Source organism: Moschus berezovskii, chromosome 5 (assembly GCF_049115385.1).
Source record: "Moschus berezovskii isolate FMDL1 chromosome 5, NW_MosBer_1.0, whole genome shotgun sequence".
Taxonomy (NCBI): domain Eukaryota; kingdom Metazoa; phylum Chordata; class Mammalia; order Artiodactyla; family Moschidae; genus Moschus; species Moschus berezovskii.
In genome coordinates, this window is record NC_142464.1 from 37,639,438 (window position 1) to 37,666,324 (window position 26,887).

Here is a 26,887-nt window from a genome sequence, read left to right on the forward strand (position 1 = left end):
TGGCAATTTGATCTCTGGTTCTTCTGCCTTTTCTAAATCCAGCATGAACATCTAGAAGGTCACAGTTCATGTACTTTTGAAGTCTGGCTTGGAGAATTTTGAGCATTACTTTGCTAGCATGTGAGATGAGTGCAATTGTGCGGTAATTTGAGCATTCTTTGGCATTGACTTTCTTTGGGATTGGAATGAAAACTGGCCTTTTCCAGTCCTGCGGCCATTACTAAGTTTTTCAATAAAGTGCTGGCATATTTAGTGCAGCACTTTCACAGCATCATCTTTCAGGATTTGAAACAGCTCAACTGGAATTCCATCACCTCCACTAGCTTTGTTCGTAGTGATGCTTTCTAAGGCCCACTTGACTTTGCATTCCAGGATGTCTGGCTCTAGGTGAGTGATCACACCATTGTGATTATCTGAGTCATAAAGATCTTTTTTGTATAGTTCTGTGGATTCTTGCCACCTCTTCTTAATATCTTCTGCATCTGTTAGGTCCATATCATTTCTGTCCTTTACTGTGCCCATCTTTGCATGAAACAGTCCTTGGTATCTCTAATTTTCTTGAAGGGATCTCTAGTCTTTCCCATTCTATTGTTTTCCTCTATCTCTCCTTACTATTCTTTGGAACCCTGCATTCAAATGGGTATATCTTTCCTTTGCTCCTTTGCCTTTTGCTTCTCTTCTTCCCACAGCTATTTGTAAGGCCTCCTCAGACATTTTGACTTTTTGCATTTCTTTTTCTTGGTAATGGTCTTGATCACTGCCTCCTGTACAATGTCATGAACCTATGTCCATAGTTCTTCAGGCACTCTATCAGATCTAATCCCTTGAATCTATTTGTCACTTCCACTATATAATCATTAGGGATTTGATTTAGGACTTATCTGAATGGTCTAGTGGTTTTCCTATTTTCTTTAATTTAAGTCTGAATTTGGCAATAAGGAGTTCATGATCTGAGCCACAGTCGGCTCCCAGTCTTGTTTTTGCTGACTGTATAGAGCTTGTCCATCTTTGACTGCAAAGAATATAATGAATCTGATGTCACCACTGACCATCTGGTGATGTCCATGTGTAGAGTCTTCTCTTTTATTGCTGGAAGAGGGTGTTTGCTATGACCAGTGCATTCTCTTGGCAAAATTCTATTAGCCTTTGCCCTGCTTCATTCTATACTCCAAAGTCAAATTTGCCTGTTACTCCAGGTATTTCTTGACTTCCTACTTTTGCAGTCTAGTCCCCTATAATGAAAAGGACACCTTTTGGGTGTTAGTTCTTCTAGGTCTTGTAGGTCTTCATAGAACCATTCAACTTCAGCTTCTTCAGCATTACTGGTCGGGGCATAGACTTGGATTACTGTGATACTGAATGGTTTGCCTTGGAAACAAACAGAGATCATTCTATCATTTTGGAGATTGCGTTCAAGTACTGCATTTCAGACTTTTTTGTTGACTATGATGGCTACTCCATTTCTTCTAAGGGATTCTTTCCCACAGAAGTAGATATAATAGTCATCTGAGTTAAATTCACGCATTCCAGTCCATCCTAGTTCAGCGCTTCCTAAAAGGCTGATGTTCACTCTTGCCGTCTCTTGTTTGACTACTTTCAGTTTCCCTCGATTCATGGACCTGAGGTTCCAGGTTCCTATGCAATATTGCTCTTTACAGCATCAGACTTCACTTCCATCACCAGTCACATCCACAACTGGATGTTTGTTTGTTTTTTTTGCTTTGGTCTGTCTCTTCATTCTTTCTGCAGTTATTTCTCCACTGATCTCCAATAGCATGTCGGGCATCTACTGACGTGGGGAGTTCATCTTTCAGTGCCCTATCTTTTAGTATTTTCATCCTGTTCATGGGGTTCTCAAGGCAAGAATACTGAAGTGGTTTGCTGTTCCCTTCTCCAGTGGACCACGTTTTATCAGAACTCTCCACCATGACCCGTCCATCCTGGGTGGCCCTACATGGCATGGCTCATAGTTTCACTGAGTTAGACAAGGCTGTGGAACCTGTGATCAGATTGTTCAGTTTTCTGTGACTGTGGTTTTCAGTCTGTCTGCCGTCAGATGGAGAAGGATAAGAGGCTTATGGAAGCTTCCTGATGGGAGAGACTGACTGAGCGGGAAACTGGGTCTTGTTCTGATGGGCGGGGCCATGCTCAGTAAATCTTTAATCCAACTTTCTGTTGATGGGCGGGGCTGTGTTCCCTCCCTGTTATTCGACCCAAGGCCAAACTATGGTGGAGGCAATGAAGTTAATGGCGGTCTCCCTCAAAAGGTCTCAGCACACACTGCTTCACTTAGTACCACCAACCCTGCAGCAGGTCACTGCTGACCCACACCTCTGCCAGAGACTCCTGGACACTCACGGGCAAGTCTGGGTCAGTCTCTTGTGAGGTCACTGCTCCTTTCTCCTGGGTCCTGGTGTGCACAAGGTTTGTTTGTACCCTCCAAGAGTCTGTTTCCCAGTCCTGTGTAATTCTGTGGTGCGGTTAATGGCCACTTCCTCCAAGAGGGCTTATGCCACACCCAGGTCTACTGCACCCAGAGCCCCTGCCCTTGCAGCAGTCCACTGCTGACCTGTACCTCTGTAGGAGACACTCAAACACAATTCTCTCGGTCTCTGTGGGGTCTGGGTCCTGGTATGCACAAGGTTTGTTTGAGACCTCTGAAAAACTTAAACTTGATTACAAACATTAGAGTGACCCACAGGTCCTACAAGTTCTGTCTCATCTCCATGAACTTCCTACTACCTCTCTGCCCTCACTTCTGACTCTCTGCCTTCATTCACTCTGCTCCAGGCCCTCTGGCCTCCTGACAGGGCCACTGCACCAACTTTCCCTCTGCCTGGGGCACTCATGATCCAGGTATCCAATAATTTTCTCACTGAGGCTCTCTCAACCACCTCTATTTTAAATTGCAAATTTCTGGTCCTGTGTTCCCTATGCCCCTTACATGCTTTGCTTTTCTCCATATCATCATATAATATATTACACACTTTTACTTGTTTATTTTCTGTCTCTGTTCACTAAAAGATCAGCACTATGAGAACAGGGATTTTTGCTTGTTTTGCTCACTGCTCAATGTTCTTAGCATCTATAACGATGCCTGGCATATAGTAATGGCTCAAAATATACTTGTGGAACAAATAAATAATGCCAAGTTTGAGAAATAATGCTGGTACCAATCAAATGACACTGAAAACACCAAACTATACAAGATGTTGTCAAACACTGACAGTGCAAATAAATACGGTCTTTGCTTTCAAGGAGTCTAGTTAGTGAAATAGAACTAATGTATGTGAAGTAATCAGTTAATTACATAGGCAGTATAAGGTATAACTATTAACCAATTAGGCTTACTTGTATATGATTCATGGAATCTGTCTTGACAGTCCTGATTATATTTAGTATATAATTATGCTAAGTCAAACAGTATAAAAAACTTGTCACAGGAGTTTAGAGGGGGTAAAATGAACAAACTACAAGTTAGAAAAGACTATGGGGGGATGATGAGCTTCAATATGGGGTTTGAGGATGTGGAGGCACTCACGGGCAGTGAAGATATGGGAAGGCATTCCATATGAAGCCAAGTTTGTAAGAGGACAAAAAGGCATGTGAGGGACAGTAGGAAACCTGTCTTAAGTGGAAAGATGGTATCTGCTGATGAGTAGTGATGATCTCAGGACAGCCAGATTGGGCCTGGGTCACAGACAGCCTAATCCCCTGAGCAAAGGTCTTCAGTCTGGATGCAGTCTCACAGCACATGATGCTGGAGCCCAGCGTGGGTCCTCTGGAGCCAGTCTACTGCTTTGGTACATACAGCTCCAAGGTGCTCCCTATATTGCTACTAATGGTTCACACCAGCAACTTTCTGTGGAAGCCACAGAAGCTCCTAGCCCTCCTCTGCATACACACACACACTTCCAGGACAATGGTGGCCAATGACTAACAAATGCAGGGGAGAGGGGACAAAAACCCAGTTCCCTCAAGACAAGACTCACTCCATGGTACAATTTTGTCCCCAAGTTCTCTCCTGGGGCAAGCTGAAGACAGACATCTCCTGGAACCATATCCTTGCTCGTCTCAGTTTCTTCTTCCCAGTCCTGCTTCATCTACTCCCTTGTAAATAACATATGAAACAACTCTCTTGATAAATCACTTGTACATGAATCCCATCTCACGTTCTGCTTCTAGGGAAACCAGACTAAAAACAAGTCTGTAAAGGAGAGTTCTAGATAGTCATGAAGAAAACAGAGAAAGTGCTGTTGTAGGTTACTCAATTTGGAAGGAGAATCCTGAGCAGATTAGTTGGTGAGAGACAGAATAAAGAGGGTAAGGTGACAAGTAAGTATGTTGTTCAAATTCAGAAATGAATGGGAAAAAAATTTCTGCTTTAATATAAGAAAGATATGGAGAAGGCAATGGCAACCCACTCCAGTACTCTTGCCTGGAAAATTCCATGGGCGGAGGAGCCTGGTAGGCTGCAGTCCATGGGGTCGCTAAGAGTCGGACATGACTGAGCAACTTCACTTTCACATTTCACTTTCATGCATTGGAGAAGGAAATGGAAACCCACTCCAGTGTTCTTGCCTGGAGAATCCCGGGGACAGGGGAGCCTGGTGGGCTGCCGTCTATGGGATCGCAGACCTGGACACGACTGAAGCGACTTAGCAGCAGTAGCAGCAGCAGCAGCAAGAAAGAGAACTTAGGAAGAAAATAGCCTTAGTATGGGGAAAGATTAAAGATAACTCTTCAAAGTTGTTTTTTTTTTTTTTTCCATAAAAAAAGCAAAAAGTATTTCTTCAGTAGCATTGTCAGGGTTATAACATGAATTCTCTTAAATGCAAATCTCTTTCAGACTGACATAACCTAACACAAAAGGTGTTTGAAAAATTGAGAACAATAACAATGAAAAACAGGACTCTAAAATTCTCTCTCATATTCTGGGTCTCTGAATATCCATACTCAGATATATGAAGATAAGATTAAGTAGTATCTCCAAGTATTTGTAACAAGTTGGCTTGTGAGATTCTGCGTTTAAGTAGCTTGAAAGAATCTATATTAAAATCAGTAGCAGATTACTCAAACTAGAAACCCATCCAAACAGGGTAACATCTGGTTTTCATCTACTCTCATGGAACCTAGAAGTCTTTTCAACAGAAAATAAGATACTGTATTAGGTCATAAGATAGTGAGCACAACATGAAAACAAGTAGGCTGCTATGAAAGAAACCATATACAGCTCAGAAAAGAAGTTTATACCACACAGAAACTTTCACTTGAGAATAGGAGAAATAACCTAACAACATATTTGCTTTGTTGTGTTGATATCTCATGACACATTAAGCTTCCAAACTTCTTGGTTCCCTTTCAAAATTCATAATTAGTAAAAATGCCTATCATTAAAAATGACTATTTTCTCTTAGTTAGTATCAATTTTTGTGCTACATGTCTCAATATATAGAACAGAGACTATCAAAATAGAACTTTTTAGCAAGGTTATTTTTTCTCATTGATTACTTTTGTATCCACTGAAATGTACAGTTACTAGCTTTCAAAATTTAAATATACATTAACTTTGATTCAACAGTCCCACTGAAAGGAATTCCATACACAGAAACACATAAAGACATACAGACAGACAGACACACACATGCCCCCAAATGGGAACTAGTCAGAAAGTCATGATACAGCAGAGTACATCTCTAAGTTTTTCTAGATTTCTCCTATTCACTTTTAAGACAAAATTGATACTCATCCAGAAAATTACAAATGACTTACTCTATATATATCCCTTAAATCCTCCCAGGAGAGACTCCAAGAATAAAAACGTTTCATAGTTAAAAGTAATAGGAAGATATAGCATACATTATTCCCCTCATAAAGACTCGTAATAAAAACAACAATTTATGGAAGGCTATGGAAAGTTATGACCAACCTTGATAGTATATTAAAAAGCAGAGACATTACTTTGCCAACCAAGGTCCGTCTAGTCAAGGCAATGGTTTTTCCCGTGGTCATGTATGGATGTGAGAGTTGGACTGTGAAGAAAGAAGGCTGACCGCCGAAGAATCGATGCTTTTGAACTGTGGTGTTGGAGAAGACTCTTGAGAGTCCCTTATACTGCAAGGAGATCCAACCAGTCCATTCTAGAGGAGATCAATCCTGGATGTTCATTGGAGGGACTGATGCTAAAGCTGAAACTCCAATACTTTGGCCACCTCATGCGACGAGTTGACTCACTGGAAAAGACTCTGATGCTGGGAAGGGTTGGGGGCAGAAGGAGAAGGGGACGATGGAGAATGAGATGGCTGGATGGCATCACCGACTCTGTGGACATGAGTTTGAGTGAACTCCGGGAGTTGGTGATGGACAGGGAGGCCTGGCGTGCTGTGATTCATGGGGTCGCGGAGAGTCGGACACGACTGAGCGACTGAACTGAACTGAACTGATGAGATGTTTTGGAGAAGGAAATGGTAAACCACTCCAGTATTTTTGCCTGGGAAATCCCATGGACAGGGTAGCCTGGTGGGCACAGTTCATGGGGTCACAAGAGGGTTGGACATGACTTACTGACTAAATGATGACAATGACATGAGATGTTTTGGCGGGGAAAGGGCATTTTCCAAATTTTATAGAACAAAAAACCCTTCCATTAATGTAATTATAAAAATCAGTTCAGTTCAGTTCAGTTCAGTCACTCAGTTGTGTCCGACTCTCTGCGACCCCATGAATCACAGCACACCAGGCCTCCCTGTCCATCACCAACTCCCGGAGTTCACTCAAACTCATGTCCACAGAGTCGGTGATGCCATCCAGCCATCTCATTCTCGGTTGTCCCCTTCTCCTCCCGCCCCCAACCTTTCCCAGCATCAGAGTCTTTTCCAGTGAATCAACTCATTGCATGAGGTGGCCAAAGTGTTGCAGTTTCAGCTTTAGCATCAGTCCCTCCAATGAACACCCAGGATTGATCTCCTCTAGAATGGACTGGTTGGATCTCCTTGCAGTACAACAAAATCAAGTCTTGCTTAAAACCCTTCATGACCACCTGGTAAACAGTAGCTACCTTCCTTATAAATCAACAGGTTCACAGCCATTATTCAAGAACCCTCCTTCTATTCTCTCGTTCCCCTACCTTCCCCTCAACCCAAGACACTGAAGTGGTTCTAACTCCGTATTTCATAACAATCATAAATCACAGAAAACTGATTAATATATAATTCTTAGTCCTTACTTCCAGATAGTCTGATTCCTAGCAGTACTTTTTCTTTTTTATTTATTTATTTTAATTGGAGGCTAATTACTTTACAATATTGTAGTGGTTTTTGCCTTACATTCACATGAATCAGCCATGGGTGTACATGTGTTCCCCATCCTGAACCCCCCTCCCACCTCCCTCCCCATCCCATCCCTCAGGGTCATCCCAGTGCACCAGCCCTGAGCACCCTGTCTCATGTATCAGACCTGGACTGGCGATCTATTTCACATATGATAATATACATGTTTCAATGCTATTCTCTCAAATCATCCCACTCTCGCCTTCTCCCACAGAGTCCAAAAATCTGTTCTTTACATCTATGTCTCTTCTGCTGTCTCACATATAGCATCATCATTACCATCTTTCTAAATTCCATGTGTATGTGTTAATATACTGTATTGGCGTTTTTCTTTTCTGACTTACTTCCCTCTGTATAGTAGGCTCCAGTTTCATCCACCTCATTAGAATTGATTCAAATGCATTCTTTTTAATGGCTGAGTAATATTCCATTGTGTATGTACCACAGCTTTCTTATCCACTCATCTGCTGATGGACATCTAGGTTGCTTCCATGTCCTGGCTATTCTAAACAGTGTTGCGATGAACATTGGGGTACACGTGTCTCTTTCAATTCTGGTTTACTCAGTGTATATGCCCAGCAGTGGGATTGCTGTATCGTATGGAACTTCTATTTCCAGGTTTTTTAAGAAATCCCCACACTGTTCTCCATAGTGGCTATATAAGTTTCCTAGCAGTATTTTTAAGAAGCAATTCAGGTGATCTCAATACAGTTCAAATGTTGGGATGCTGAAAAGACCTGATAAAATCAACAAGATGTTTAGCTATTTTAAAATTGAAGCCAAATTAAGTTCAGAAAATCTGGACCTCAAATAAATATATTAAAATTATATTTTTCTATCCAGGGGTAAAAAGGCAAAAGACATATTTATGGTAAAAGAAAAGCCAAATATTTTAAAAGAATACCTTTTAATACACTGCCTAGAATATTAAGGTCAAGAGTTTTACCCTATAACAAGAATCCTTAGGCTGCATTCTACTGAGAAATTGCAGAAATTCTTAAACTCTCTGCAACTGTACACACAATAGTTATGAGTATGCAAATACATGGCTTATAACCAAAGTTTTCACCAGTTCTCATACTGCTCAATACCCAATTTAAAAGTCATTCTATTTCTTATTTATCTACCTGAAACAACGGCAGTAGAAACTGCTTCTTACTTTACACCATGAATCAGACACACAAAAACACATTCGTCAGTGTTGTTTTCTCTGTCAGAACCAAATGAAAAAAATTTACCTTTGCAGAGTCATATTCAAAGAGCCTGTACAACCCTTAATCTTGTTCTGGGCTTCCAGATGAGTCATGCCATGGGCACTTATTCCATCAATGCTGAGAACCACATCGCCTATTCTTACGTTTGCCTGGGATGCTTTTCCACCATCTTTTAGCTGTAAAAAATATATTTCATTAGGACTGTCATTCTTTAAAAATAAACATAGATGTTAAAAATAAACATAGATGAAAATTATACTGTTGTCATATCAAAAGAAAAATATACTCATATACTACTAGACAAAGTAATACATATTTTCTTACTTAATGGGTAAAGTAAAAATCCAAATGACTTTCATATTTATTTTCTTAAATTTTTATTTGCTGTCTAAAACTCTACAATAATTGTCTGAGAAAGAGTCTTTGGTAATTTCTCCATTTCTTTATTGTGTAACAGGAGTGTGTGATTGTTACAAATGAGGAAGAGAAGTAGCCAAGGAAACCACGTTTTAGGGGGGGAAAAGTAATCTGAATAGGGTATTTAATACTCTTTCAGAAATAATTTTTAAAACTCTTTTAAACAGCTGTATTTTTGTTTCAGCACAAAGATTAATACAGATGGAGGAAGTACTGAACAATCCTTCCTATTGAGTCCAACTTGTGACCAGTGTTTGAGGGACTGAACTCTTAGATCACAGGCCCAAACATCTTTTATGTTGGATGGGCTTCTTGTTCCAGGCATTTAGCAGGAAGGGAAGAAAACCAGTTGTGTCTGAGACTGTCAGACTTTATTGTGTACAACAGTCTTTAATTCCCAATCTTTCGTCCCTTCCTTATGAAACGTTATACATGATTACATTTAGTTTGATCTCCTTTAAACTTCATGTGGATCTATTTCATTGCTCCAAAAGGAGCAAACAAATATAAAATGACAGTAAAATGGAAGATGACGCATTTTTAATAGATACTCAGAAATAAGGAACAAGTACAAATTAAAAAGAACCATTCTAATTAAAATGACAAGCTCAGAATTCAGTTAAATACAAGTAGATCACACTAAATATGGGTTGCTGGAAGAACCCATATTCTTGAGACTAGACCAGAAAAAGGAAGAAAATAAGCAGTATTTCTCTAGTGTTGTTGTTGTAATTTCTCTAATACTGTTGTTGTTTGGTCGCTAAATCATGTCTGACTCTTTGTGACCTCACAGACCATAGTCCACCAGGTTCCTCTGTCCATGGGAGTTACCAGGCAAGAATACTGGAGTGGGTTGCTATTTCCTTCTCCAAGGAATCTTTCTAACCCAGGGAGAGAACCTACATCTGTCTGACAGATGGATTCTTTACCACTGAGCCACCAGGGAAGCCCACTTTCTCTAAAAATTAGAAGTAAAGATCTTAAGCAGAGTTTCTATTTGGGATGAACAAAAATTCTGGAAATGAATAGTGGTGATGGCTGCACAACACTGTGTAGTGGAGTGCTACAGTGCTAAGTCGCTCAGTCGTGTCCAATTCTGTGCAACCCTATGAACTATAGCCCACCATGCTCCTCTGTCCATGGGATTCTCCAGGCAAGAATACTGGAGTGGGTTGACATGCCCTCCTCTGGAGGATTTTCCCAAGCCAGGGATCGAACCCGCATCTCTTACATTTCCTGCATTAGCAGGTGGGTTCTTTATGAACACAACACTGTAAAAGCAATTAATGAGTTGTGCACTTAAAAAATGGCTAAAATGTCTTTTATGATAAGTATATTTTATCACAACTTTTTAAGAACTAAATGTTTTAGAGCACATTTTACTAAAATTACTATTTGATTAAAAGAAAAACATCCCTGAACAATGGCTGAGTGCTGGAGTTCATAATTTGGAAGCAAAGCAGTAATACAAATGAATATTGTATGTTCCGTAGGTTTTGATTACCATCAATTCTCTAATTCTTTCCTTAAAAATAATGATCAAGGCAGATAAATCCTAGTGTACAAGAACAACTATTTGGATCTAAAATCAAGGAAACAGTATTGACTATTAGATCCATCCGGGAAGGATGCCTATGTTTCTCTCCCACTACCCTAAAACTAGAAGTGTGCCTGACATTATATACCTTCATAAAATATATGCTGAATGAATGGATGCCATAAGTTATCTAACACGAGCAAAATCTGTTGTTTGTTATAAATTGTGAAGTCAGGAAGAACTAAAATTTTCAATTTGAAATCTATTTCATTTAACATATAACTATCAAATGATGGACAAAGTTCTTGAAATTAGTAAGAAAAAATATCTATTTGAGCCAGGATATGTAAAGTCTAGGCTTCCCAGATGGCACTAGTGGTAAAGAACCTGCCTGCAAATGCAGGAGTTGATGTAAGAGACTCAGGTTCGATCCCTGGGTCAGGAAAATCCCCTAGAGTAGGAATTGGCAACCCACTCCAGTATTCTTGCCTGCAGAATTCCATGGACAGAGGAGCCTGGCAGGCTATAGTCCATGGAGTCTCAAAGATGGGACATGACTGCAGCAACTTACCACACACAGCATACATATAAAATCCAACAGATACAAAGTATAAAAAAAGATTTCAAGCCTTTCAATGAAATATTATCTATTATAATATAAATGTAGTACATAGAGCTGACACTTGATCAACATGAGCTTGAACTGCATGGGCCCACTTACATGTGGATTTTTTTCAACAGTGAACACAACAGTACTACACAAGCCATGGTTGGTTGAATCCAGGGATGCAGAGCCACAGACATGGAGGAACCAAACTGTATATACAGAGGACAGACTATAAATTACAGGCAGATTTTCAATTTCACAGAGGGTCAGTGCCCTTAATCTCTAAGAGTTCAAGGGTCAACTGCAGTGATTTTGTTTTCATCATTGTACTAATGTAAACAAACAACTCCTCTCAGCTGCCCAGATATTTAAAGGTAACAAAATTAATAAATGTGGACAATAAAGAAATAAAATTTCCAGAGTAAACATTAAAATTTAACACATATCTAATTTATCAACATAGCTATATTACATACACACGTGTATATATATACACATACATATAGACACACACTTTATTATATACTATATGACTGACAAAGTAATACCAAAATTCAATAAAAATTAAATGAATCTAATTTGAATTCCAGGATCACAGGATAAAGAAGAAAAAACTTAAGATAGAATTTTATTAAGTATATTTCAAAATACTATATAGACAGAAACATTAATTAAGATGTGTATGTGTCAAGAGTAAGAAAAACTCTTTAAAAATAATAATACCTACATTAAATACTACAGCTTTACTGTACTGAATAGGTGTGACACGTCTTTTAATAATTAGTATTTTTATAAATATTAATTATTTAATTAAATAACAAATACTAACTGTTGTTACTCTCTCCTGCATGGAACTAAACTGTTTAAATTAAGAAGGACATTTACCAAGAAAACAATTCCTAAAGCTATAAAAGCGATGCCACTGCTTTCCATGGGACTTATTTGTAGGGTTTTATAAAGATTATGTGAGATAATAGCTTAATAAATGTTATCTGTTATTATTTTCTCTTGATCTCAGATGACTAACCCAAGAAATGTAGAGGCTGTACAAGATGATGTTAAAGGCCTTTTATGGTTCCTTCCAGTCTTAAAAGGTTATCTATCTGTGAACTATCTGTACAAAGGTATAACTCTAATCCTAAAACAAAAGTCATATCTGAACAATTTTGTTTCTAGGACAAAGGAACATCTATTCCCTACTAAAATAAATGAACTGAAATTTGAATCCTGATAAAGAGGTAAAATTATGGAAACAAAATTCTATTTACATTATTTATCCTAGATTGTTCTAACCAAGAAGAATAAGCAAAAAAAAAAAAATTTTTTTAACCACAAATAGAACATAGCTAAATGACCTACTTCACAATTCCTAACATAAGATGTAGCCTTAAAAAAGAAAGACTGAAACCTATGGGTATTTGCTCAAAATGTACCCAACAAAAGCAATTTAAATATTCCCAGTCCAATAGTAATATAAATGAAATGAACAATTAAGTAAATAATTTAATCAAACGTCACACACTGGATAACATTTTTCTCACTCCTTTGATCCTGTAGCCCACTAGATTCTGAGATGCTATGATCTCAAGATGTTCAGATCCAATGTCTCAGAATTAACTATCTTTTTAGGACTGCTTTTACTCTGCCATCCTTCTTTTTAAAACATGTGGCATAGAAATTAAACAGCCCTTGTGAATTCTGCCTTTTCCTTGGGTACCACATCCAGGGAAATTGCTAAATTTTGTTGATTCGTCATTTCCGCTCTCATGCCAGTCCATATATACCCTGGTCGTCTGTCACCTTGATCTTGCCTGCTGCCTAAAGCAAGAGTTTTCTAAAGACCTCCCTACTGCCAAACTCTCCAAATTCCGTGCCATTTTCTTCATCTTATTTCCATAATGGTGGCCCAACTACCATCTCACACTGAAGAGTTCCAACATGTTAACTATTTATAAAATGAGGGTGAAAAGGCTTCAAATATTTTCTGCTTTCTATAACGTAGAATAAAGTTGAAGCCTGATATACAAGCAATTTAAAATCTGTAGTCAACCTGTTTACAACTTCAAAACAAGCTCCTCAGGGATCATATTTTACACTATGTCTTCTCAAGAGCCTTGAATATTGTAGGTATCAGAAAAATATCTGATTAAATCATAGTAAATAAGGAATCAATAAATCTATCCATCAGATTAATATGCTAAATTCTGATGAAATACACTGAATTCATCAAAGATAAAAAAATAATTTTAATCTGAAAATGAGAATCTTCAGTTGAACATTAGGCTGAGCTAATCTAAGAAAGGTCAAAAATCAAACTACATTTCCAACAGAACCAAGTAAACACATTTTGGATACATAGCTAATATATTTTACCTAAAATTTCCAAAGAGATGTCACAACTCCCCTCAGTAACTTAAAGTGTTGTTGTTGTACAATCGCTAAGCTGTGTCCGACTCTTTGTGATGCCATGAACTTCAGTACACTAGGCTTCCCTGTTCACTATTTTCCGGAGTTTGCTCAAACTCACGTCTATTGAGTCAGTGATGCCATCCATTCATTTCATCCTCTGCTGCTCCCTTCTCTTGTCCTCAATCTTTCCCAGCATCAGGAACTTTTCCAATGAGTCGGCACTTCACATCATGTGGCCAAAGTAATGGAATTTCAGCTTAGAAAGAATTTAATTATATTTAATCTCAAACCTTTCTCAAGAAAGGTTTACAGAAATGTAAACAAATGTCCACTGCCATCTGTACTTTTCATGTTATTTAAACTGTCAAACTCCTTTTTGCCTACAGTTTTTTTGAGCTTAGTAAAATTAATTATTTTGAGTTTCTGACATGAACATATTTTCTAAAGCTCTAACCAACTCTATTATTCAATATTGAGGCGTTCTACTCACTAATTTAAACTAAAGAGCAGAAAGAGCCTAAACTACTGCCACTGGAAAAGGCCCAAAGCATAGAAACAAATGTAAAACTTGTTAAAGATGGTATCTCATTGAAAACTCCCATGACCTTTTATTTATCCCCAGAACTACTTCCTCAAGGCAGCCACTCAATAGAAAGATGAAATTTCCCCCTTAATTGGGTAGTATGTATCAGTATTATAAATTGTGAGCAGCTAAGAAAAGACTACAAGGTCACTTGTTACTTGCATAGTTCATTTCTTCTTTGTTGTGGCAAGGCTAAATAGCTTGCATTTGTTCGAGGCAGTCAGTAACAACTTTCTGTCACCACTAAATCTTGTCCATATTATATGACAGCTATAAGTATGTGTGTATTTCATAAATGCACAATGTGTAGGAAGGAAGCAGTCAAGGGAGGCTCCTGGGTCCGGTCCAGAATAAATCAAATTAATCACAAACAAATGCTTCTCTTTTGATCTTTAAATACATTTTTCAGTACTGTTGTCCAATTTTCCATAAACTTAATTGTAGCTGTATGCTTCTTTAAAAACACTGCTTTGTGGTCTCACTTAAGTCACAAGCAGACATGGCTGCAGATGTTGGAACAACCTCTGAGGTTTGGTTTATTGATGCAGAAAGCAGGATAACTATCTGCTCTTCAAGAGAGAATGGGATCATTACTGAGCCTCCCCGTTAACTCAGAAAAGAAAGGATCTAATATTAATCACCTGCACTTGGATCTAAACCTCACCCCTAGGGTTACACTTTAACCTTTTTAATTATGGATTATAAGAAGTCCTCTCTTGAAAAGATAGCCCAGTCTTCAGTAAGCAAATGGATAGACTGTGTGCGTCTGTGTGACTGTGTGTCTGTGTGTGCATATGCTCCCATGTGTGTGTGATGTCGTGGGGGGAGATATAAGAGAAAATGGCATCACAGACTTGGGCTTCCCTCATCTTGCTGTGACTGGGAAATACCCAAAAGTAAATCTTCAGTCGTTTTAGATGGATAGCTCCTCTCACATAGTCTCTTTCTGTCCTGAGAAAGAGATGACCCAGAAAAAGTAAATAAAACTATTTACTGAGCACCAACAGTAAGTGAAGGATCCTGGGAGACCCATTATCCTCCCTCACCACTATCAGGTGGTTTTACTCTGCTCGGCGGATAGGGGAAGAGAACTGCACAGCAAGCACACAGTTCCAGGAAAAGATTCTGGAGTTAAGCAAACATGAGTTCATATTATGCTTGGTCCTGATTAAGTGTACACCATGAGTTTACCAGGCTTCTCTAGACTTCAGATATTTCTTCCTGAAAATGGGGACTAGGATCTCACTCGCCTCATAGAGCTACTGAGCAGATTAAATGAAGCACCAGCACAGCACATGGGTTTCCCTAGTGGCTAAGATGGTAAAGAATCTGCCTGCGATACAGGAGATGAAGGTTCGATTCCTGGGTCGAGAAGATCCCCTGGAGAAGAGAATGGCTACCCACTCCAGTATTCTTGCCTGGAGAATTCCACGGACAGAGGAACCTGGTGGGCTACAGTCCATGGGGTGGCAAAGAGTCAGACACGACTGAGCGACTAACACACACACACCACAGTACACAACCATGCACAGTAAACGTTCACTGTCATTATCATAATATGCCATCAAGTCACACATGCTGGACACCTACTTCAAGGACCCACAGGGCAGAGAAGACAACTTTTCAAGCTGATCAGTCAGGCTTATTTTTCCCTTTCCTACTTAAAGGAAGACCAAACACCCCTTTTCTCTTCCCTCTGCTTCTCTAAGCCTAATTTTTCTCTTCACTTAGCCAAAGAGCTTGATACAATGCCGAATCAGAACCCCAGCTCACAGGCCCTCCCTCCCTGCTTACTACTATTCAAGTCTGAATTTTTCAAACTCTATTCCCACAGGATGGTGGCCTCATGATCAGCACCCAGGACAGTCTGGCACTGTACCAAAAGGCCAAGGAACAAGAATCAATAAGGTGATATTGGTGAAGAAATCTTGAGTTAGGGGTCAGGGAAGGAGAGGAGGAAAGAAAACAAAAGAACACATAACAAGGGAGGGCACTGGGAAGAAGGCAGAACAGGGAACCAAGTATATGAACAAAGAAAGTTATGAGATGTCCCAGGTTCTGAGTGTGTTGTACTTCACTGCATTTGTACAAGATAATATGCAAATTGAACACAACAGCAAAATAGCAATTAATTAAAGAAGCAAGAAGGTCTTATACTTTGAACAATTATGATAAAATAACCTACATGACCATAATTAATAACTATGATGCAGAGCTAATTAACTCAGGGTAATATTTATGTATGCCATTAAACGTGTCATTAACTTTATTGGACTCAAGTAAAATTTACAACTAAACTTCTCCCAAATGCTTAGCCTCTATACAAATATGCAGTTCCAACAGTATTTCTTCTTTAAACTTTTTTAACAAGAAGAAAGTAGCACCACATCTTTAGAAAACAACATCAAAATTAAATATTATCACAAGAGAGCATATCACTTAGATAAGAACCTTCAAGACGCACTGAAGAGAAAATCTGTTTTATCCACAAAACAGTAAACTACTTGGGATTCTTAGGCGTGACAGACATACCTATTAAACTAACCTTTCCCCATAGCTACCACCGCTGGATCATGGAGAAAGCAAGAGAGTTCCAGAAAAACATCTATTTCTGCTTCATTGACTATGCCAAAGCCTTTGACTGTGTGGATCACAATAAACTGTGGAACATTCTGAAAGAGATGGGAATACCAGACCACCTGACCTGCCTCTTGAGAAACTTGTATGCAGGTCAGGAAGCAACAGTTAGAACTGGCCATGGAACAACAGACTGGTTCCAAATAGGAAAAGGAGTGCGTCAAGATTGTATATTGTCACCCTGCTTATTTAATTTATATGCAAAGTACATCATGAGGAACACTGGGCTGGAGGAAGCACAAGCTGGAATCAAGATTGCCAGGAGAAATATCAATAAATCAGATATGCAGATGACACCACCCTTATGGCAGAAACTGAAGAGGAACTCAAAGGCCTCTTGATGAAAGTGAAAGAAGAGAGTGAAAAGGTTGGCTTGAAGCTCAACATTCAGAAAACAAAGATCATGGCATCTGGTCCCATCACTTCATGGGAAATAGATGGGGAAACTGTGGAAAAAGTGTCAGACTTTATTTTTTGGGGCTCCAAAATCACTGCAGATGCTGATTGCAGCCAGGAAATTAAAAGATGCTTACTCCTTGGAAGGAAAGTTATGACCAACCTTGATAGCATATTAAAAAGCAGAGACATTACTTTGCCAACCAAGGTCCGTCTCGTCAAGGCTATGGTTTTTCCCGTGGTCATGTATGGATGTGAGAGTTGGACTGTGAAGAAAGCTGAGCGCCGAAGAATTGATGCTTTTGAACTGTGGTGCTGGAGAAGACTCTTGAGAGTCCCTTGGACTGCAAGGAGATCCAACCAGTCCATTCTAAAGGAGATCAATCCTGGGAGGACTGATGCTAAAGCTGAAACTCCAATACTCTGGCCACCTCATGCGACGAGTTGACTCACTGGAAAAGACTCTGATCCTGGGAGGGATTGGGGGTGGGAGGAGACGGGGATGACAGAGAATGAGATGGCTGGATGGCATCACCGACTCGATGGACATGAGTTTGAGTGAACTCCAGGAGTTGGTAATGGACAGGGAGGCCTGGCGTGCTATGATTCATGGGGTCACAAAGAGTTGGACACAACTGAGCGACTGAACTGAACCACCTCTTAAGAGTATATCATAGAAACAAACCAATCATTGAATTCATAGTAAAAAAAAACAAACTCAAAGAAAGCATTATAGAGTTTTCATTTTTAAAAATTAGAAGCCAACATGGCAGATAACATTTTAAATAAATCTAACCACCTAAGATTTCTCTATAATACAGCTGCTATATTGCACAAAGATTTTTCATAAAAAGGCAAAATGTATAACTAAAGCAGTGACTCCAGTACTACCTTAGAATTCTCTAATGAAAAGTATCCTTCCAAATCATATGGAATTCTCAATATATACAAAAAAAAATCTCTTACTTGTCTTCCCTTGAAAATAAGTCAGTAGTTACAAACCTCAGAAAACAGGTACCAGCAATAAAAATGACTTTTTGAAAATATACGTGCCCAAGAATATTACAAAGATCATTTTACAATACAGATAACATAAGTCAGTTGTTTACTGACAACAATTTATGCTGGTTCAAAAGAAATTTACTTTGGTATTGATCCTGTTACATGCTAGAGGTAACAAATAGGAAATAGGTACCTATGTAATGAGTTATCGCCAATTTGCCAATTTCAACCTTCTGCATATTTTCAACAAATACGGAATGTTTGGAAATATGTGACCTTAAAACCATGGGTATGACAGGAATGCCATCAGGCTAGTAAATGTAAAAAAGGAACATAAAAATGACAGCTAGAGAAAGAAACACTAACAGAAATTTCCCATGTCCAAAAGCCATGGGAACTAAATCCTGGGAAAATAAAAGCTATTGTTTTTCTAAGTGCCAGTACCAAAATTCAGAGAAATACATATACTAAGAAAAATTATATCAATCTGACCAAAGGATCTTCATGAGACAGAAGAAAGCATAGAGAAAAATTACATTTTAGAAAATACCTAATAAGTGGACAACATTTAATTTTGCTTTAAAATTTATTTTCTGGTAGTACCAACTGTAGAATAAATAACCTGAATCCAGATAGAAACCTATGGCTGAAAGTACCCAGGTATTTATCTCCCACATGCTTCCCAGAATACTGAGAATGTGATTCTTTACACTACCATACCTCATAAAAACCTAAGCCTGAATGAACACAATGCCAAATGAGAATTCGCAGAATTTGCTTTCCTGCCAAATCATGAATGCTACTCAATCACCAAGAAATATCACAAATAAACAAAAATGGTCAGAGTTTTCAGCCACTCAAGTGAGCAGAAGAACATTTGAGAAGTACTCTTTTCTTTTTTTTTTTTTTCAAATCCCAGTTTATTCACTACCACTCCAGTCTTGCTAATCTGCTTTACATTACTCAGCACTCAAAGATGTTCTGTCTTGCACTGTTTATTGTTACAGAGTGTTGGCGCCTCAAACAGCCTACAAATGCAACTCAACAACATACAAAACTGTCAATCTCCGGCCTGAACGTGTAATATGAACATACCCCTTTAAAACTGGAGGTTACTTTGAATTCACTTTAACATCTTTTGTTTGCAATAAAATGATTTTGCTTTCTGCAGGTTAGAATGGTGAAATAAAGCAAGCAATCACTGATGTCTCTCTTAAGTCTATAAAATCCTGACTCTGTGAGCACTGGTTATTTTAATCATGAACTTTATTTTGGCTTATGAGTCAAACTGTAATCAATTTTACCCAAAAGCCTGAGAATCCACCTTATATGGTAGCAATGAAGAGAATACCTCAAAGTATGTGTCATTATATCTTACAAAACCAAACGGAAGAAAGGAAGTGATTACGCCTCTTTCCTTATGTAGCCACTGAGCCACCTAGTTCGAACGTGTTTGTTTTAGCAGTTTAAATGTATGTCCACAATGATTCCATCTTAATTGAAATAATACCTTTATTATTCTCTACAGAGTGACCTAACAAAACAGAAACATGCCTTCTTAAATTGTAATTCACTATTAATATGCCACAAAGCATGTGCATTTTACAGTTAATCCATATGTATTTTAAAAATGTGTGACTATAATTCTACCAGAAATGTGAAAAACATGATGGTTTGCTAAAAAAGAATACATCCACAAACATCTCAAAATCAAACAAATTTGTTACTTACAGAGAAATTAATGTTTCTATGTAGTACACTCTACAATAATGAGGAACATGATAAGAAATGTCACAGAGAGATATAAAGGTTCAAAACCATTTCAGTCAACTGTAAGTTTACCTGAGAACAGATAAACTGAAATTCACACATTTCAACCCTCCCTTCTCATAAGGTTCTTTTCAATGATGAGATGAATCCCCCTCAAAATTGTATGCAAACTGTGTGCAAGCATATATGTATTTTCCACTGACTTGGCCCACAGTTTTCCCAAAATTCTCAAAGGCATCTATGCCCAAATGTTAAGAACTAATGATTTAATGAAACCTTAGAACAGTGTTTCTCAAAGTGTGGTTCCTAAACCACCAGTGTTAGTGTATTTCAATGACAGGGGAAACAAATCACAAGCTTTCAAAACCCACAAGCTAAACACGTTTCAAAACAAAAAAATCTGTCAGCATTAAGAAAATTGAATAACTCAGAACAGAATTATTAATATTTATGCAAAGTGGTACAAAATCATGATTTTGTGTGCTAATAGCAGGTAAGTTAAAGAGCTAGTCACTACGTCGTGTCCAACTCTTGAGATCCCATGGACTGTAGCCCACCAGTCTCCTTTGTCTATGGGGATGTCCCAGACATGCATACTGGAGTGGGTTGCCGTTCCCTTTTCCAGGGGATCTTCCTGACCCAGGGATCAAACCCAGGTCTCCTGCTCTGCAGGCAGATTATTTACTGCCTGAGCCACCAGGGAAGCCTAAATGGCAGGTAAGTGTAGCTTAAGAAAATGGGGACTCGCTTTTAAACTTTTAAAATCTTCATAGCATAAATCACTAGCATTTAATAAGGGTCTATTTCAATGAGGCACTAGCTTCAATACTGAATTCTGAGAACAGGCATGGCCCTTCCCCTCATCTTCTGGTTTCTGTTATTTCACTTTTCCCACCTGTATGCAGCTCTCCAGAAACCAGTGCTCCTTGAAACATCTGTGGTGGAGGACACCACTTATGGGGAAGTCCCCTCCCACCCACATTTGCCTTTACCAATTCTTCTGTAATCTACAATAAAAGTACTGAAAAAACAAACTCAAAGAAATCACTCAAAATAAAAGACAAAATTATTTATCATCAGGCTCAACAGACATAAAATTGCTCTGTCCAACTATGACAGTTCCTAGATGCTTACTATTTTCTAACCTTATTTCATCTCAATCTGTAACTGACAGTTGGCAGGTGAGCAGATCAGCAAGGATGCTCCTTCTAGGCAAGGACTGTATCTTTTATTTCTTTTTAAGTTCACCGTACTAAGACTTACACATAACACACAATAAACATCTGTTGAGACACCACACAGGAAATTAAAGGTATTTTGTAAATAGGCTATTATTTAATAATTCAACCTATTTCCACTTTGAGGGCTCATGTTAAAGTGATGAATAATACTGTACCTTTATTTTGCCACACTTATCTGACTTTTTCTTTAGGAATTATTTCTAAAAAGGTATGCACATTAAAATGTTTGACCCATGACTCTAGACTGGCAGCAAGAATATTTGCAGACATTTACAATTCTGCAAACTTTGTATGATAGTGTCCATTATCCACACCCTTGCAATCCTTAGTTTTGTAAAAGAAACCTGAGGGTAATTATAGTTCTACTACTAATAAACCTTGTGACCTTCGGCAAATCACTTACCCCTCTGGCCTCATTCTGCTCAGCTATAAAGAGAGTTGGAACAAATGTTCTAGGGTACCTTTCAACTATAAACCATAATAAATATTTACAAAGACTTTACAACCTCTCATTAGTCTAAAGGCATTACAATTAGTATCCATTACTCAGGCATTAAAATAAATCTTGTGTTGTTCTCCAATTACTTCATACATATTATTCTTTACTCTTATTTCTCTATTATAAAACACTAAAATGGCAAACATGGGTGCTTTTCAAAAACCTGAAACTGTGTCAACAACAGAAACTCAAAAGACTGGATTGTGGAGCTAATTAGGAGGGAAGAGAATCTAGTTTTATCTACTTTTTCAGATCCCAAATGAGTTTTTCTTTCAGAATGAATTAGTCTCAACAAGAATCTTCTTCCCACTGGTAGCAGTTAAGCCCTCTGGCATTTAATGCTGAATTATGCCTTCATTCATTCATCACACATCTACTGAGTAAGGACACATGGAGCAGATGCGAACGACAACAAGAATAAATTATTAGATTAATGGGGAAAACAAATACTCATTTATTCCATCATTTAACAGATACTTGCCAGGTATGTACTGTGTGCCAGGCTATTCTAGACAAGGTGACACAACAAACAAAATGAGTCCTTGCCCTCATGGAACTTCACTTCAGTCAACAGGAAAGAGAAACTCAACATATACACATGCAGATAAACTAATCAAATGTCAGGCATACAATAGACGGAACAGTATGTGACGATAAATAACGTCAGAAGAATTGAAGCCTACAAGTTGCTTCCACATCAACTCATGTGGGTCTTCTTAGAAGACTGCTTACATTTACAACTATCACTCCTGGATACCATGCTGTTTCCAAGAAATCCATGCCTGTCAACTCCTGGTTCCTTTCTGGGCTTTTTCGACCATGCACTTTATCTCATCCCTCAAAGAAGACGGGTAAGTCTTCACCCCATTTCCATCTCTGAAAGTGCAATCTCAGCTTCCTCGTACAGTTGTAGCCTCATCAACGCTTGGACCCAGGGATTTAACATTTCTGTACATGGAATTATCTTACTTACCCTTCTTGGGATTTGCTGAGGAAAACAAAAAATCCTGGGAATCCTTTCCTTCCATCTCACTTTGTTTAGGTCAGAACTACCATCATACCCCTTTATGGGTCTCCTGTGCCTTTTCCTACCATCCGAGGTTTATTTTTCTAGCCCAGTTATCCAGCCTGCACAGTTGGCTTTTATGGAGATAGCACCAAATGATGGTATATCACTTCTAGCAGGTCTGTAGTCACAAAATATTGATTTATCGTAGATGTTTTATTCCCTCCACAGAAAGCAAACACATGATCACAAACAGCAACTAGACATGGAAAGGAAATGTTCTCATGTCAGCACCACTATTTCTTTTTCCTTTTTTAAACTAAGAGTAAAAGAAATTAGAGAAACACTGAAGGATTCTTGTTCCAGTGCGACTGGAATACTATATGTGTCTTAGCTCTGGGCAAAACGCAACTTGGCAGGGGCACAGCGTTGACAGCAGTCAGGGAAAGTCTATTAAGCAGTGCCGCTGTTCCCAGTGGTGCACAGTCTGCACAGAGTGGGAGACAGTGAGTGGAGGGGACTGAGGTTTGGCTCGCCTGTAGAGTGCGCCTCAAGCACCCTGTCTGCTGTGCCATCTTCACCGTTTCCTAAATACTACATCAGTACTTCAGCGACTCAAACCATTTCTTCCCTTCAGAGTAAGAGCCCAGGGTCACTTAAATATAAGGATTAAGACTAAGCCATTATTGTTAAAGAAAGGAAGAATTTTCTGGTAAATCTAGAAAGGTAGAGGTAGAGATTAAAAATCTGTATAGCGTTTTTCTTGTATAAATAAAAAATATCAATACTACCACTATTGAATGATAGAAGATCAATGTATTATTTAAAAGTCTTTGAGTTAGATTATTAACAAAAATTAACAAAAATTCCATTCTTTCAGCAAATTGTGAGTACATGATAAATACCAGGACATAAGATATCTTGCATGCATGCCTGTGTGTGTGTGTGTGTGTGTGTGTGTGAAGGAGAGGGGGAGAGGGGACAGGAAAGGGGAGGTAACAGAGTTATATCATTAATTGTTAAAGGTATGTGTAATTAACATAATACTTACAAGACTACCATTTATTGACTATTCACCACATGCCAGGCACTATGCTAGGCACTTTTTTTTACAAGTTTTACAAAAGTTTCCATTCCACATGCAAAACGACAAAGCAATGAGCAAATGAAAAAAGCAACATTTGCTCTTCCATCTCTTCCAAAACACATTTGCTTTAACATTACCTCCATATATGCAAATATCTACTCAAAAAGTTAAATATTAAGAATACGTTTCCAAGAAAATCTGTCTGGCAACCCTCTGGTTAGTTATTCTTCTTCACTGGCAACTATTGTAAGCCCTGTCCCCAACTTCCAAGCAAGATGGTAATAGCGCACTGCGTTACAATATTATTTGAGTTAGAAAACTCTTTCTCCAGGAGCAAAAACCTGTAAACTAGTCCACTAAGTTCCCCAGCAACACTATTCGACATTATAGACTTAAACTAGAAACCAATGTGCTCACATGTGATGTCTAATAACTTGGAAAGACTCAGGTAAGAAACATATTTCTTGCAACAGATTCTTCAGTCAAAGGCATATTTCATGGACTAAAAATGGTTCTGGCAAAAAAGCAATGGGATGGAAACAATTTTTTACTGAGAATTCTCTGAAGAGTTACAGCAAGTTTCAAGAGTATAGATATTTTGAGTAAGTGGGGGTTTTTTGTTATATTTTATTTTGTATGGAAGCAACAAGTGATGGAGAGACACTAGGCATTTTGCCCTACCAAAGCAATTTTCAAACGAAAAACATTCCTCCTTAAAGCATATCAGTTCAGTTCAGTCATTCAGTTGTGTTGGACTCTTTGCATATAAAACACAAAAACTGGCAGACATGACCCAACCTAGTTGAAACAATTATAATTATTTTCTTCACTCAAAATCTAAAACTATATTTAAGTATTTGATGAAATGAATGAACTCTTTCTGATTTTCACTTGATAATTACTCCACAATCATAAAAAAATGTCAGTAACAATTTGTAGGAGTAGCTTGAGAAGGACAGGCATTATTAGTGGGGATGCGGAGAAAACGTAATCCCCATGCACTGCTGGTGGGAATGTAAATAAAGTAGTAAATGTACAATGGAAAACAGTACGGAGGCTTCTCAAAACATTAAAGACATAACTATTACACAATCCAGTAATTCCACTTTTGACTATTTATCCAAGGAAAACGAAAACACTAATTTGAAAACATATATGCACCCCCATGTTCATTGCAGCATTGCTGACAGTAGCCAAAATATGTCCATCAATAGATTAATGGATAAAGAATATATGGGTGTGGGTGTGTGTGTGTATATATACATAAAATAGATTATTACTTTCCATTTGCAACAACATGGATGAACCAAGAAGGTACTGTGCTAAGTGAATAAGTCAAACAGAGAAAGCTAAACACTGTACACATGTTTTCACTTATATGTGGAAACTAAAAAACAAAACTAGTGAACAAATATAATAAGACTGAAACAGACTCATAAATACAGACAATAAACTAGTCACTGCAAGAGGGGATGGGTGTAGGAAGATAGGTGTAGGCAAAATGGCTGATGGCAACTAAAAGGTACAAAATACCAGTTATAAAAGAAATAAGTCATGGAGAGGTAATGTATGGGACAGGGGACACAGTTTATGATAACACTGTCATAACTTTGCATGGTATGTGAAGCTGTTGTTCAGTTGCTCAGTTGTGCCCGACTCTTTGTGACCCACGGGCTGCAGCATGCCAGGCTTCCCTGTCTTTCACCACCTCCTAGAGCTTGCTCAAACTTTTTAAGTATTAATGTAATACTTACAAAAGTATCAAATCACTACGCTGTGCAACTGAAACTAATATAACATTGTAAGTCAACTATACTTCAAATAAAAAAAGAATCAATATGTAGAAAACAAGCTTATGGTTACCAGAGGATAAGGAGGGGCCTGGATACACAGGGAGACTGGAATTAACATATACACACTACTACATATAAAATAGATAATAATAAGGACCGACTGTACAGCACAGGGAACTCTGCTCAATACTCTGAAACGGCCTATATGAGGGAAAAAAATCTAAAAATGACTAGATATATGAATATGCACAACTGATTTACCTTGCTGTACACTTGAAACTAACACAAACTGCAAATCAACTAAACTTCGATAAAAATTTTAAAGAATCAATAACACTAGCTCCATTTCTTAGAGCCGATTGAATATTTGTTTGCAGCAACCTTTTATAGACTTAATACATGTGTATCAGTTCAGATCAGTTCAGTCGCTCAGTCGTGTCCGACTCTTAGCGACACCATGAATCACAGCACGCCAGGACTCCCTGTCCATCACCAACTCCCGGAGTTCACTCAAACTCACGTCCATCGAGTCGGTGATGCCATCCAGCCATCTCATTCTCTGTCATACCATCTCCTCCCGCCCTCAATCCCTCCCAGCATCACACTCTTTTCCAGTGAGTCAACTCGTCGCATGAGGTGACCAAAGTATTGGAGTTTCAGCTTTAGCATCAGTCCTTCCAATGAACACCCAGGATTGATCTCCTCCAGAATCAACTGGTTGAATCTCCTTGCAGTCCAAGGGACTCTCAAGAGGCTTCTCCAGCACCACAGTTCAAAAGCATCAATTCTTCAGCGATCAGCTTTCTTCACAGTCCAACTCTCACATCCATACATGACCACAGGAAAAACCATAGCCTTGACAAGACTGACCTTGGTTGGCAAAGTAATGTCTCTGCTTTTTAATATGCTATCTAGGTTGGTCATAAGTTTCCTTCCAAGGAGTAAGCGTCTTTTAATTTCCTGGCTGCAATCAGCATCTGCAGTGAGTTTGGAGCCCCAAAAAATAAAGTCTGACACTGTTTCCACTGTTTCCCCATCTATTTCCCATGAAGTGATGGGACCAGATGCCATGATCTTCGTTTTCTGAATGTTGAGCTTCAAGCCAACCTTTTCAATCTCCTCTTTCACGTTCATCAAGAGGCTTTTGAGTTCCTCTTCACTTTCTGCCATAAGGGTGGTGTCATCTGCATATCTGAGGTTATTGATATTTCTCCCGGCAATCTTGATTCCAGCCTGTGCTTCTTCCAGCCCAGCACTCCTCATGATGTACTCTGCATATAAGTTAAATAAGCAGGGTGACAATATACAACCTTGACGTACTCCTTTTCCTATTTGGAACCAGTCTGTTGTTCCATGGCCAG

At 38.6% G+C, this 26,887-nt stretch overlaps 1 protein-coding gene across 6 annotated transcripts in view; it reads right to left on the reverse strand.

The window, feature by feature from the left end:
* The window catches only part of PDLIM5 (PDZ and LIM domain 5), a 251,372-nt gene that overhangs the window by 162,437 nt on the left and 62,048 nt on the right, over positions 1–26,887 (reverse strand). For all 6 annotated transcript variants that reach the window (XM_088836227.1, XM_055434166.2, XM_055434167.2 and 3 more), the window contains exon 3: positions 8,567–8,718. In XM_088836227.1, coding sequence (XP_088692353.1) covers positions 8,567–8,718 — 152 coding nt within the window. The remainder of the gene's footprint in view (positions 1–8,566; positions 8,719–26,887) is intronic.